This window comes from Eptesicus fuscus, chromosome 7 (assembly GCF_027574615.1).
Source record: "Eptesicus fuscus isolate TK198812 chromosome 7, DD_ASM_mEF_20220401, whole genome shotgun sequence".
NCBI classification, from domain to species: Eukaryota; Metazoa; Chordata; class Mammalia; order Chiroptera; family Vespertilionidae; genus Eptesicus; species Eptesicus fuscus.
The window spans coordinates 87,662,164-87,674,987 of record NC_072479.1 but is presented as its reverse complement, the minus strand read 5'-3'; the positions used below and the strand labels follow the sequence as shown (position 1 = coordinate 87,674,987).

At 51.0% G+C, this 12,824-nt stretch overlaps 1 protein-coding gene across 1 annotated transcript in view; it reads right to left on the bottom strand.

Annotated features, from left to right (window-relative positions):
• VWF (von Willebrand factor) overlaps positions 1-12,824 on the bottom strand; it is a 115,683-nt gene that overhangs the window by 35,001 nt on the left and 67,858 nt on the right. The window contains exons 24-34 of the mRNA XM_008144811.3: positions 12,611-12,724; positions 11,018-11,174; positions 10,237-10,395; positions 9,670-9,805; positions 5,206-6,584; positions 3,373-3,489; positions 3,139-3,279; positions 2,703-2,846; positions 1,806-1,970; positions 829-872; positions 329-506 (exon numbers count right to left, since the gene is read on the bottom strand). Of these exons, the coding sequence (XP_008143033.2) occupies positions 329-506; positions 829-872; positions 1,806-1,970; positions 2,703-2,846; positions 3,139-3,279; positions 3,373-3,489; positions 5,206-6,584; positions 9,670-9,805; positions 10,237-10,395; positions 11,018-11,174; positions 12,611-12,724 (2,734 nt within the window). The remainder of the gene's footprint in view (positions 1-328; positions 507-828; positions 873-1,805; positions 1,971-2,702; positions 2,847-3,138; positions 3,280-3,372; positions 3,490-5,205; positions 6,585-9,669; positions 9,806-10,236; positions 10,396-11,017; positions 11,175-12,610; positions 12,725-12,824) is intronic.

The window sequence follows — 12,824 nt, the reverse complement described above, 5'->3', positions numbered from 1 at the left end:
CTTTCTCTCTTTCTCTTCCTTCTCCCTCCCTTATTCCCTTCTACTCTATCTAAAATCAATGGGAAAATATCCTAAGGTGAGGATTAACAAAAACAAACAAACAAACAAACAAATAAAAACAAAGACACAGGAAGAGAACAGGGATCCCTGGGACTGAATGAAAACCTGTCCAGAGGATATGATAGGGTGTGAACATGGGTAAAGGTAGCACTGTGCATGCCTGTGGTGAAGAGAGAGGGTGCTTAGCTTCTGGTCTACCTTTCTGCACAGCCCAGCTAAAAGCACTGCCCTTTTAACACTGTCTAGGCTGGAGAAGCAAAGGACTCACAGGGGCAGGTCCAGCGGCAGCCACAGGTCTCTTCCATTCTGACAGGGGACTGGCTGTTGGGACACGAAGGTCTTGGCACCCGATCACAGTTGACCCGATGACTATTCAGCAAGGTCTGGCCATCTGGCAGGCACGTCACTGTGTGGCACTGGTCTGGCAAGGTCCAGACATCCCCAGGCTGCAAAAGAAAGAACCAGATTCAGGTAGTACATAGGATGAGGTGCTCCAACTCTAAGTCCATCTACCAGGCCAAGACCCCTCTGAGGACATAGAGACTAAAACCTGGACATAGGCCTAAATGACAAGGAGACAGGAGACAGAACACAAGATTCATAGGTGGACCTATCCCCTCCCCCAAAAAAGAAAACAAACAGAACATAATATAATGGTAAGAAAGAGAACTGGACCAAGACCATAAGGAAAGAAAAGTGTACAAGGAGGAACAGGGCCCAAAATATACATTTCTGATTCTTCTTTCAGGTCAACAAAGGGGAACTTACCCTCTTCTCATTTCCATCCTCATCCATGCAAACTCTAACATACCCTGAAACAGATACAAACCAGATCTCAGTTCCCAACCATCACCCAGAAAGTCTAAGCCATTCACGATGTCTGTATGGGCTACCTGGGCTAGTTCTTGAAGTTGACTTAACTCTGAAAATAATCTGAGTGTGTTTAACAGTGAGGGTGCGGGTACACCTGATAAGAGGTGGGCACCCCATGGTTCTTCAGGCGGGCTTTGTGGTTATTTCTAATTGTGATGATAAGCAATAGTGACAATACAGCAATAACTATGGTTTATAAAGCTTTTTCAAAGTCAGTATCTCCTTTCCCTCTTCCATAAATCAGTGCCAGTGGGGGAGTAGGGAGGAAATGAGGCAAGATCCTCAACACTTGAAAGGGAATTTGAAAATTTCTACCAAGAGGAAAGGGCAATAATTCTGTAGTAGGTTTTGACTCGCCACTAATTACATTAGGAACACATATTAAACCAGGTCAAATAAATCATATGTGGTTAAAGAAAGGTTTCTAATCTTAAATCAACTTAAACTATGGTATTTTGATATTAGATTCTATGTTACTGTGTTTCTAAAGGCCCATGTATTCATGCTGAGAGTGAGTCCAGGGCATAAGGAAGAAGACCATGATCTACAGGATGCTGAGGTTCCCTGTTCTATTTTCTACTTCTTTATCTAAGATGCCTGTGCACAACTGAGCATGGGCTTTTTCTGCTAAAGTTTGGATGAGAAGTTAGAACAGGAAATAGGGCTCTACCCAGCGAACTGTCTGGTAGCCCCTTGGAGATTCATAGTACACACTTTTCATGAGCAGAAACTTAAAGGTCCTGGTCTATACAACAATCTTCCTTCAAGACCAAAATCTTGTGCATGAGCACCCTCAGGTCTCGGAAATGGGCTTTGTTGCTTTTGTTTTTATTTTTTGAGAGTAGGGGGAAGAAAGACATTACCAGACTCACCAGAGCACAGCTTGTGGAGGAAGGAATTGCCCAGGGTGACCATAGTAGGGAGATCTTCAATGCGCTGGAGCTTCACCACGTTGGAGCTGGCGTCTGGGCCTGCTAAGATCCTCAACTGGGCTGGGTCATACCGATCCCCGATTCCGATAGGGAACACTGTCACTCCTAAGTGAGCAGAGGAATAAGAAAGGGTCTCTGCCAACCTGCTTTGGTCAGGTGGGCACAAAGTGGACTGGCCTGAAGCTACACCCTGTACCTGTATAGAGCCTCATGTTTTCCAGACTGGACATTCACAGGTGGCCATGAGAGGACTTAGTGCCATTCCACTCACCTGTCCCTCCCTCAGCACCACACCACCTGTCCGGGCTCACATTCTGTGGATATTCACAGCACAGGTTGTTATGGGACACCCAGACTAGGTCACGCCTGTTTCGTCCCCTCCCAAAAGCAGCAGCCTTTGTCTTTTTCCATCACTCATCCCTCAAACCCATTAGGCAGGTACTGGAAAAGGGCTCTGAAAACGGTAAGTTCCCCAATGGTTCTCAAGGCCCCATATGAGTCCCTCTTGCCTCAGACATGGAGAGGGTGGTGAGAGACCAAGGATGCCACTTTTAAAAAAAAGTGTGAGCTATGACCCATCCCTGGACACAAAATGAAAATTAAACGTTAAAAATCTAAAGAATGTGGACAAATGGAGGGTTAACACACACTTATTACTGCTTGGTTTCCAAATAGCACAGGGATTGATTGGATGAGTTCCTCCTGTTTGAAACCTGGCCACATACAGGTATGGAGCATTTAAATCAGCCGTGGCACCTAGAAGTAACACCTTCCCACTTTTGATCCTTGGGCAAGTTAGCCCAGTCTCAGGATGGACACTGAACACTGGACACTTACGGTTGGATCTGGCAGCCTCGGCAGCTGCAGCCACGGAATCTGTGGAGGTGCCCATGGTCAGGATGACCACCGCCTTAGAGGCGCCCGGCCTGGCACCATGGACTTCCGACGTGATGTATTGCACAGCAAAGCCCAGAGCATGCCCTGAGAGTGGAGAACAGACCATACAAGTGAGTCCTGGCTGCGGGGAAGGCGTTTCTGCAGCCAACTGGGCATCCTGTCTCCAGGTAGATCCAAAATTGAATGATTCAGAGACTCAGGGAGTCTCGCACACAAGTGAGATCGAGATGAGACCAGAAAGAGCATCTAGGCCCTCCCTTTACAGCAAAGAAAACTGAGGCCAAAACCAAAGTGACTGGCCAAGGTCACTCCTCACTTATGCCAAGAATGAGGACCAGACACAGCCCCTGCATCTCAGCCCATAGCACCACGTTACCAATTTGGCTGGGGCCTCCCTCCTGCTGCATATGGTCCACGAGGCCCAGCAAGTGGGTCTTCTCCTGGGCCACGTTCCACGGTACATCGATGGTGGTGATGCTTCCGTACTGCAGCACAGACACATGCGTGAGCTGAGGCCCTGGTGGAAAGAAGACACGCAATGGCACTTTCAAGCAGGCAGAGCGCCAAGAAGAGCCCCTTTCTAACCTGCTCCTTCAGGCACCTCACTCACCGATATTGGCTTTTGAAATGAAAGCCTTGGCAAAACTCTTCATTTCATCAAAGTAAGAAGCTGGAAAGCCGGAGGAGCCGTCCAGGAGGAGGACCACATCCAGGGGCTGGCTGCAGTCTGCAGAGAGACAAGAAGGTGAGCACACAGTGCCAGCAGGAGACCAGCCACTGCAGCACACAGCTGCATTCAATGGGCAGGTGTGGGGCACCACCAACCACGTGGCACCATCACGGGACGTGTCATCATTGGTCTTGCAGGTTGTCAAGATGAGCCCGGGAGGAGATAAGGGGGCCAGGAGTGCCCCAGGCTTGGAGGCATTGGGAAGACTCCAGTGCCACTCAAAGGCAGTTTAAATGCTTCCTATGAAAGTAAAAGGCATCTGTTCTCACAGTAACAGGAGGCTGCAACTCTTCCAGAATTGAGTGAGATATTGGAGCAGCAAAACAGGGAGATAGCAAAAGGAAATGGAGCAGCAGTATGGCCTCGGGTCTTATGGGTAGGTATGTGCTATAAGGTATCTATATATATAAAAGCCTAAGCAACCATTACGATTGGTCGATCGAACAACTGGTTGACTGGTAGCTATGATGCACACTGACCACCAGGGGGCAGATGGTCAATGCAGGAGCTGCCTCCTGGTGGTCAGTGCACTCCCACAGCCAACCTTCCACGGCTGGCCAACCTCCCGCGGTCCCCCCCCCCCCCCCCGCCCGGCCAGCCGGGTGGTCAGTGTGCTCTGAAAGCCAACCTCCCTTGATCTCTCTCCCTGGCTGGTTAGCCCTGATCAGCCCTTATCGGGACTGGGCAAGGTGGCCCTGATCGGCCCCAATCACCAGCCAGGCCAAGGGACCCCAACCATGCACGAATTCGTGCACCAGGCCTCTAGTTCTGATTATAAATGCCTACTGCTCATGTGAATGTTCTGGCACAGATCATAGTGAGGAAGCAAACTCTGGCCTAAACACCATTCTGAGACTGGGTAAGATGATGCTATTCCTGTTCTCCTCCACAGAAATATCACAAGAATTTCAATAAATCTGTGGCTCTGATTAAAACAAGAACAAAGAAGCAAAGGCACTCATACAAAGTGGGAGGATAAAGAGACGTTAAAAGAAAGCTAGTTATTCTGGGATGGTCCCAGACACACCAAATAAGGATGTTCAAGAACTAGGAATTGATTAGACATTAGTATCCATTCTGAAGGCGATAATCATAGCAGAGTGGCAAGCACTTACTGTGTGCTGGGAACTGTTCTAAACGTTTTTCAAAAAAAGTACTATTATTATCCCCATTTTACAGATGAGGAGACTGATAAACACAGAGGTACTTGCCCAAAATTATTACCCCCAAAATTGCCATAATTGCCCAGTGGCAGAGGTGAGATTCAAACCAAGGCAGTCCAGCTACAGAATCTGAGCACTTAACTGCTACCTGTCACCATTTATTGGCCTTGCCCCCAGAGAGTATCAGCTACTTAGAATAATTGCATCCATCCAGTGTGGTCAAAAAGCTGATTATCAACAAATTTTACAGGTTACCTCCAAGGCAGGGAGTGGGATTGGGTAGGATGAGGCTGTGTGATAAATAAATATTTTTTTACTCCCTATATTTGGTATTACTTAAATTTTAACAATAGACTTGCATTACCTTTGAATTTACAAGAACAGATCCTCCTCAATAAAGGATCACAGATGCTTCTCCCTGCCTGGGAGGTGAGGACACAGGCACTCTGGAGGTGGATGTGACCGAAGGTACAGAGCAGGGGAGCCGGGATTAGAACCCAAGAGGCATATTTCCGCCAAGGCATGGCCCCTGTGCAAGGTGCCCACGTACCTGGGGTGGGGGAGAGGGTGGGGATCTGCAGCCCCTCTCCGGAGCAGCACCTCTGCAGCACCAAGTCAGGAGCCTCTCGGGGGAGTGTCTCAAAGTCCTGGATGAGGATGGGGACGTTGGGCCAGCCAATCCTCTCCAGCTCCTGCACGTTGGCATGAGGGCCCACCCCGATGGGCACCACCTGGATGTCTCCAGGCATCCGCTTGATCTCATCAGAGGCGGGGTTCCCTGTGACCATGTAGACCAGGTTAGGTGCCTGCTCCCGGTCCCCCAGGCTGGCCGAGAAGGTGTGCTCAGACACGTACTGCAGGGCCAGGCCCGTGTTGGTGCTGTTGCCGCCCTGGTAGCGGATCTCCCGCACCCGCTGCAGGACGTCCCTCTTGGACTGTGTCTCGCGGAAGGTGGTCTCCTCGGTCACCGTGTAGGAGTATTGCAGCACCGTGATGTGGATGCTCTCCTGGCCCACGTCCATCCGCCGGATCACTTCCTCCATGAACTCCTTGCTCCTGTTGAAGTTGGCCTCGCCGATTAGGTCCGACCCTTCCAGAACAAACACCACATCCAGAACCATGGAGTTCCTCTTGGGTCCCAGCGTCGAAACCCCCAAGTGCTCCGGACCCACGGTGACTTGGGCCATAGGAGGGGGCTGAGTTGGGGCCGGCGCCTCGGGGGCGAGGTCACAGAGGTAGTTGATAATCTCGTCCCTTTGTTGCTCCAGCTCGTCCACACTGCTGAGCACAAACGCCTTGTTCTCGGGGGCCTGCTTCTCGATGAGGCGGATCTGCTTGAGGCTGGCGTGCGGCCCGATGCCCACCGGGACCACGATGACCTTCTTCTTCTTCAGGCCCTGGACGTAGCGGACCAAGTTCCGGCCCAACTTCTGGGGTTCCTGGCTGGCCATCAGGAGCAGGGCGATGCGGGAGGCCTCGGGGCGGTCGATCTTGCCGAAGATTTGGAAGAGCGTGTACTTGAGGACCTCGCTGGTGGAGGCCACTGCGCTGCCCGCGTACTTGACCTGGCTGGCGAGGCGCCGCATCTCCGAGGGCCGCTTCCGGTCCCTGAGCTGGATGTAGGCGTGGGAGCCCTCGTGGTACTCCACCAGCGCCACGCGGATCCGCTTCTGGGAGATGTGCAGGCGCTCCATCATGTCCACCACAAAGGCCTTCAGCACCTCGAACTCTGCCGGGGACAGCTTGGAGGAGCCGTCCAGCAGGAAGACCAGGTCCAGCAGCTTGCTGCAGAAGAAGTCGTGCAGCGGCGGCTCGGGGGTGTCCTCCACATACGGGGTAGTGGGGCTGATCGGGCCTTCCGTGGGGGGCACCTCTAGGCCTCCGGGTTCCCTGCAAGCTTCACAGGTGAGGTTGACACCATCACAGTGACTGCAGAGGGAGAGAAACAGAAGTGGTTCCTGAAGAGGCTCTGAGCGCTTCTCAGCCCTACTCAGAATCACTGCTCCTGTTTCCATACACCTGCCTGCCTGGCCCACCTGCACTGAGCTCCCATGGGTCGCTCTCCACCCAAGTGAGACATCATTTTTAACATACGTCCCCACACACACACACACACACACACACACACACACACACACACACACAGCAAAGGCTTCCCTGGATTCCACAAGCCAAACTTTACTAGGACCTGAAAAAGAATCTTTCTTGTTTCCAGGCCATCTACACAGCCATTGAAAGTAGATTTTAGTTTCTTATCAAACTACATCTCCAGCAATACAAATATTTAATTACAACCCAAACCTTCTGCCAAGTAACTCCAAAGATAAATATTGCTCTAAAATGTTGACACTGACCAGGACTTGTAAATGTTCTACTGAAGATAAATGCTTTATGGTATCTATACTAATAAAAGCCTAGGTGGCGTCACGCCCTCACATGTGATGTTGTCACAAGATGGCTGCCACAAAGATGGCTGCCACAAGATGGCCACATACACAGCAGAGGCGGGGCCCGGTGGCCACTCCATGCAGTGAGGCCTGGGGGTCACGCGGCTCTGCATGGCACAGAGGAGGCAGGTCCTGGCGGAGGAGGCGGGTCATGGCAGGGGAGGGTAGTTGTGGGTGATCAGGCCAGCAGGGGAGCGGTTAGGCGTCAATCAGGCTGGCAGGGGAGCAGTTAGGGGGCAATCAGGCTGGCAGGCAGAAGCAGTTAGGGGCAATTAGGCTGGCAGGCAGGCAAGTGGTTAGGAGCCAGCAGTCCTGGATTGTGAGTTGGACATCCCCCGAGGGGTCCTAGATTGGAGAGGGTACAGGCCAAGCTGAGGGACAGCACACGCCCCCCATGCACAAATTTCATGCACCGGGCCTCTAGTCTCTCTCTATATAAGCATAAGCGACTATTGGACCATTCAACTGGTAGCTATGATGCACACTGACCTTCAGGGGGGAGACGCTCAATGTATAGGCATGGTAACATGGAACAGACTGATGAATCTCAGAGGGGAGAGGGAGGGGGACGGGCGGGAAGAGATTAACCAAAGATCTTATAGGCATACTAGAGACCCAGTACATGGATCCATGCACCGGTGGGGTCCCTCAGCCTGACCTGTGGGGATCAGGCCGAAACCAGCAATCCGACATTCCCCGAAGGGTCCCAAATTGCGAGAGGGAGCAGGCCAGGCTGAGGGACCCCACCAGTGCACAAATCTGCACTGGACCTCTAGTTTATTATAACAGGATTTAAACTGTATGAATTTTGGACTATGTTTAATATATTGGGCTTTCATAAAGAGAGGAAAAACTGGACTAAAATATTTTTGGAAAGATGAATAAAGATTCAAAATCCCAGCTTTAGCTAACAGGGCAAAGCATTTGGGAGTAGCATGTAGGGGTCCCCAAAATGTTAGACGGGGGGAAGTCAGTGGCTCATTCATTCATTCCTCCAGCAGACATATGGAAGCACCTACCACATGCCAGGAACTGGCTGGACCCTGCACCCAGCCCCAAGCACATACCACGAGTCTTTAGCAGAGCAGTTGCCCCTGACTCACATTCCTACACTACCAGTCCAAATTTCCCGGCCTTCTGATCCCTTCTCCCTTCCACCAGTGTCCTGGAGAGTGGCAGGCTATGCCAGACCAAAGATGCAACCCAGGCTAGGACCTTCTCTTCTGTAAACTCTTGGCCTTCGAGGCAGCTTGCCCTCAGCACTCCCAGTAAGGCCAAGAGCCCTGGGATGTGTGGCCTGTGGCTAACTTCCCAGGCGATGCTCCTGGAACTACTGTCCACCCCTGTTTGCCCCTGGTAGCTGCCCCTCCCTGTGGCCAGCAGAGAGCGGTGGGGAAATGGCTCTACACTCATGTCCTGTGGCTCAGAGCCCCACGCCAGCATCCGGGCCCTTCCTTCATTCCTTAGTCTCCGTTTCAGCAGAGGGCGAGTGGATAGGCAGGGTCTTACCGGGAAGTTAATTCCCACTTCCTCGTGGCCCACACGATTTATTGCTCCCATCTTTGCTAACAGTGCCTGAGTGACATACTTTCTAGTTTCCTGTGTTTGCTAGAGAACTCACCCCGGGCAGTGTTCACTCATGTTTATACAGATGGCTGTGGCTGGATCTGACTCTGGCAGCTGTGGCCATGGCCCCTTCCCCAGTGAATTTAAGTTCTCAAGTTTAAGTTCCCATAAGAAGTGGTATTGAATATATGAATATATCAACATCCAAATGCACGTTCCTTACTTAGGAGCAGGACTTCAGAAAGCTCAGTGCTCACCCTGAGGACTCGTTCTCACCTCCCCAAGCTCCCCCACTCCCAGAGGCAGTCGGGTGAGAGAACCCAGAGTCTTCCCTCCCAGTTACAAAAGCCCTGTCCTGAGACCTGGGTTGTGGCCCGGAGGTGTCTAAGTCACATTGAGGGGTCAGGGCTCTGCCTCACTTTCCTTCCCTCCATTCCCACCTCCGATAAAAAGGAAGCCTGATTTTCATAGACTAGATGTGACCTCCAGGAACAATGTGAGACTTCACCCATCATCCTTCAGCGAGAAGAGATTAAGAAGTCTAATGGACTCTAGCCAACTTTGCTCAGTGGTTGGAGCATCGGCCTGAGGACTGCAGGGCCCCAGGTTAAATTCTGGTCAAGGGCACATACCTGGGTTGCAGGTTTGATCCCCGGCACCAGTCAGAGCAAGTGCAGGAGGCAACCAATCAATGTGTCTCTCTCACATCAATGTTTCTCTCTCTGTCTCTCCCCCTCCCTTCTACTCTCTCTAAAAATCAATGCAGAAAATATCCTTGGGTGAGGATTAATAATATAAAAAAATAAAATAAAGCAGAAGCCTAATGGTTCTCTTAAGAGATGTTTTCTGGAGAAGCAATCTAGTCTGTCCTGAAAGAAAAACAAGCTAAACAAAAACTACCTCACGACTCACACAGCAAGGGCATTTTCCCAAAACCTACACCTCTGAGCAGGTCCCCAGAGTAGACAATAAGACTCATGCTTCAAAGAACCAGGTTTTACCAAATCTGGCAGTGCTCAGGATCGCCGGGGTTCAAGGTGACTTTCTTTCCGGGGGCCAGGCGCCGGCCAGACACCTCGCACACGGGGCAGTCTCCAGGGTCAACGCAGGTCTGCAAAAGCTCATCCAGGATTTTCCCTGCATGACAAACCTCTCATCAGGAGCCCAAACTCACCTTTACAACAAGGAAGACTTACCTTTAACTAAAGGGGGCCTGAGTTTGGGGCTAAATCCCTAGAAGGGTGCGTGCAGGAGGCAGCCAATCAATGCTGTTTCTCTCTATATATCCCTCTCCCTTTCTCTCTCTCTAAAAATTAATAAAAACATTTTTTTAGAAAAAGTGCTGCTCCAGGAGATAGACCCATAAATAAGCAAACAGAAGCTCAATTTGACAAAAATCATAGCTGGCCTGGCTCCGATGAAAGGACATATGCAAACAGGACCCAGGGTTATAGGGTTGGGGAGCAGGCACCACGGGGCAAGGCTGAGATGATGTAGGACAAGGAATCACCTTTCCTGACTAACTGTCCCATCCCTCCATCCACCCCCACCCAGGGCAGGTGGCTGACCTGGGGGGCAGTGTGCATGGCAGCCCTCCACACACTGCACGGGGCAGGCCAGTGGCTCGGGGTGCTGGCAGGTGGTGGGACAGGCAGGGGCACAGCTGTTGTAGCGCCACTCGCACTCGTACCCGTTCTCCCGGAGATTCCTCTCCTCGCAGTTCTGGGCTGTGTAGACAAGAAATGAGCGTAACCATTAAAGCATAGGCAGTCTTATGCCTGCTGAGATGCCAGGACTGCATCCAGGCCCCAGACAGACATGGTGAGACCTGTGGTGGTGGTGATGGCTCTGGGGGAGGTGACGAGAACATTGGGGACAAAAGAACTACAGGAGTCCCCACTATTAGAGGCTGCTGGACTTGTAAAGCACCTAAACCAGGAACCCAGTGGTTCTGAATTGGTTTTCCATATAGAAACCATCAGCTGCTTACACCCGAGGAAGGAAGACCCTACATAAATGGATGAGTTGATCGCTCATATTGGCCAATATAGTGTCTAGTTAAAGACATATATTCACTTCCCTCTTCTTTTCATCACTGTTCCCTCTTCTCCCTCTTCCAGAATTTCTCCAGAGTAAGGGTCTCTACATATTAATGTCTTTGATTCCTGTCCCCTGTCCCTCCTCACTCACATCAGTGTCTTAACTCCCTTCCGCCCTCTGCCATCCATCCCCACACTAGAGCTCTGACTTCTCTTCTGTCCATCCTGCGCCCACTTTAAGGTCTTAATGTCTAGATGCACAAGAGCTCAGGGGAGGGGGATTGAGACCCTGAGGGATACCAGGACTCACGACACAACGTGGCTGTCCTCCAGGTCACCACCTTGCCGTGCTGGGCACACACATGAGCGTAGGCAGCAATGGTGTCACAGAAGCAGGCACAGTCCCCAATAGACTCGCAGGAGCAGGTGTCATAGATACAAACATCCAGGAACGGCTCAGGGTCCACCTGCAAGGGAGCACCAGGGTGGCCCAGGCCTGCGACCAGACAAAGGCACTCTGGCTCTTAGTCTGGATGGGAACGTTCTGGTGGTCAGAGTATGGGAAAGGGGGATCCAGGGTAGGAGGGGAAATGTAGGTCAATGCTTCCAAAGAGGGAATGGGTACTAAGGCAGAATTTCCAGCTTCTAATCTGTATTCCAGCAAGAAACATTAAGTAAAACCAGTCTTTCATAGAATAGGTGTGTCTAAGAATTTTTCAAAAGAACATTTGTTTCTCTCTGTCCACTTATCTGCTCAATCATCCATCCATCCATCCCCAAAACCGACTCCCAACCTCATGGATGTTTGGGTGTTTTTTTTACATAGACACATCACACACATACACACACACACACACACACACACACACACACACACACACACACACTGCTCACTCTATTTCCCTTGCCTCCATTCAGCAAGAAGAGAGAGGAATACATCAGGACCCACTCACATTGCCCTATGCGGTGCTATGAGACTAGTATGCTGGAGAGTAGGACCAGCCTGTGTACTCCTGGACCGACCCCAGGTCTACATGAAGAGGTAGCCTATCCACCATCCACATTCAATCACAGGAATTGTGCCGACCTTCCCTTCCCCCCAAACATGCCACTACATACACTGGCCTCTTTCAGGGTTGCTGTGAAAGGAATGAATTCAGATACTGATTGGGTCACTATTTCCAACACCCTCCAACAATCCCGGTTCCCCTGACTCCTCTCACTGTCTCCACTGTTCCCATTCAGATGCCCAGGATTTCCATCAAAGCAGGGAATCCTGAGTGTCTTTGGCGTCGTCAGGGACCAAAAATCATTGGATGAATAGAAAGAGAACCGAGATACAGGTATCTAACCAGTCACGCCCACGGTGGTGGTGCTACACAGCAGCATGCGTGTTTGAGGAATTGCTTACCACTATTGGAGAGGAAGGCACAGAAACAAGCCATAAAATGAGGCCTCAACACCCTTTTCTGGAGCTAAGACCAGAAAAGGGTTTTTGAGACAAGACCTAGGAGCTGTAGGGTTTTCTGAGGGGAGAGGATAGAGTACTCAGAACTGAAGATATAGTGAGGTAACAGGAAAACAAAATTCCTGGCTCTAGAGTTGGAGACAAGATAACTCAGGGGGCACAGGCTCTAAAACTGATGTCCAGAAGAAAAGCTGATGCCAGCTAGGCCTGGCATAGAAGAAAAATGACTTGCCAGGCATTGCTTTCCCCATAAACTGCCGATTATCCTTTCTGTTTCCCGGTTTGCGCCAATAAAGGGAGAAAATAGGTGACCCCATGAAGATCATTTCAAAGGTTCCCAGGCCGGATCCAGAATTAGACACTCGTGCTCTGAGTGCCCGAGCCACTGGCCAGCCCTCAGCGCTCCTCTGCCTCTGGCTCCCCGGCAGCCCTCACCAGCTTGTTGCATTCCTGGAAAAGGTCACTGGTGAGGATCCTACAGGAGGAGTCCACCATGCTCTGCTTCATGACATTGTTGTGGCAGGTGGCAGGGGACAAGTCCAGCGGCACCTGGGGAACAAGGCAAGAGAACAGAAATAGACCAAAACAGTCAACCCGAAAGGATCTGAGAGGCCCTCTTCCGAGCCCTGCGACCACTGCAGGGCATACC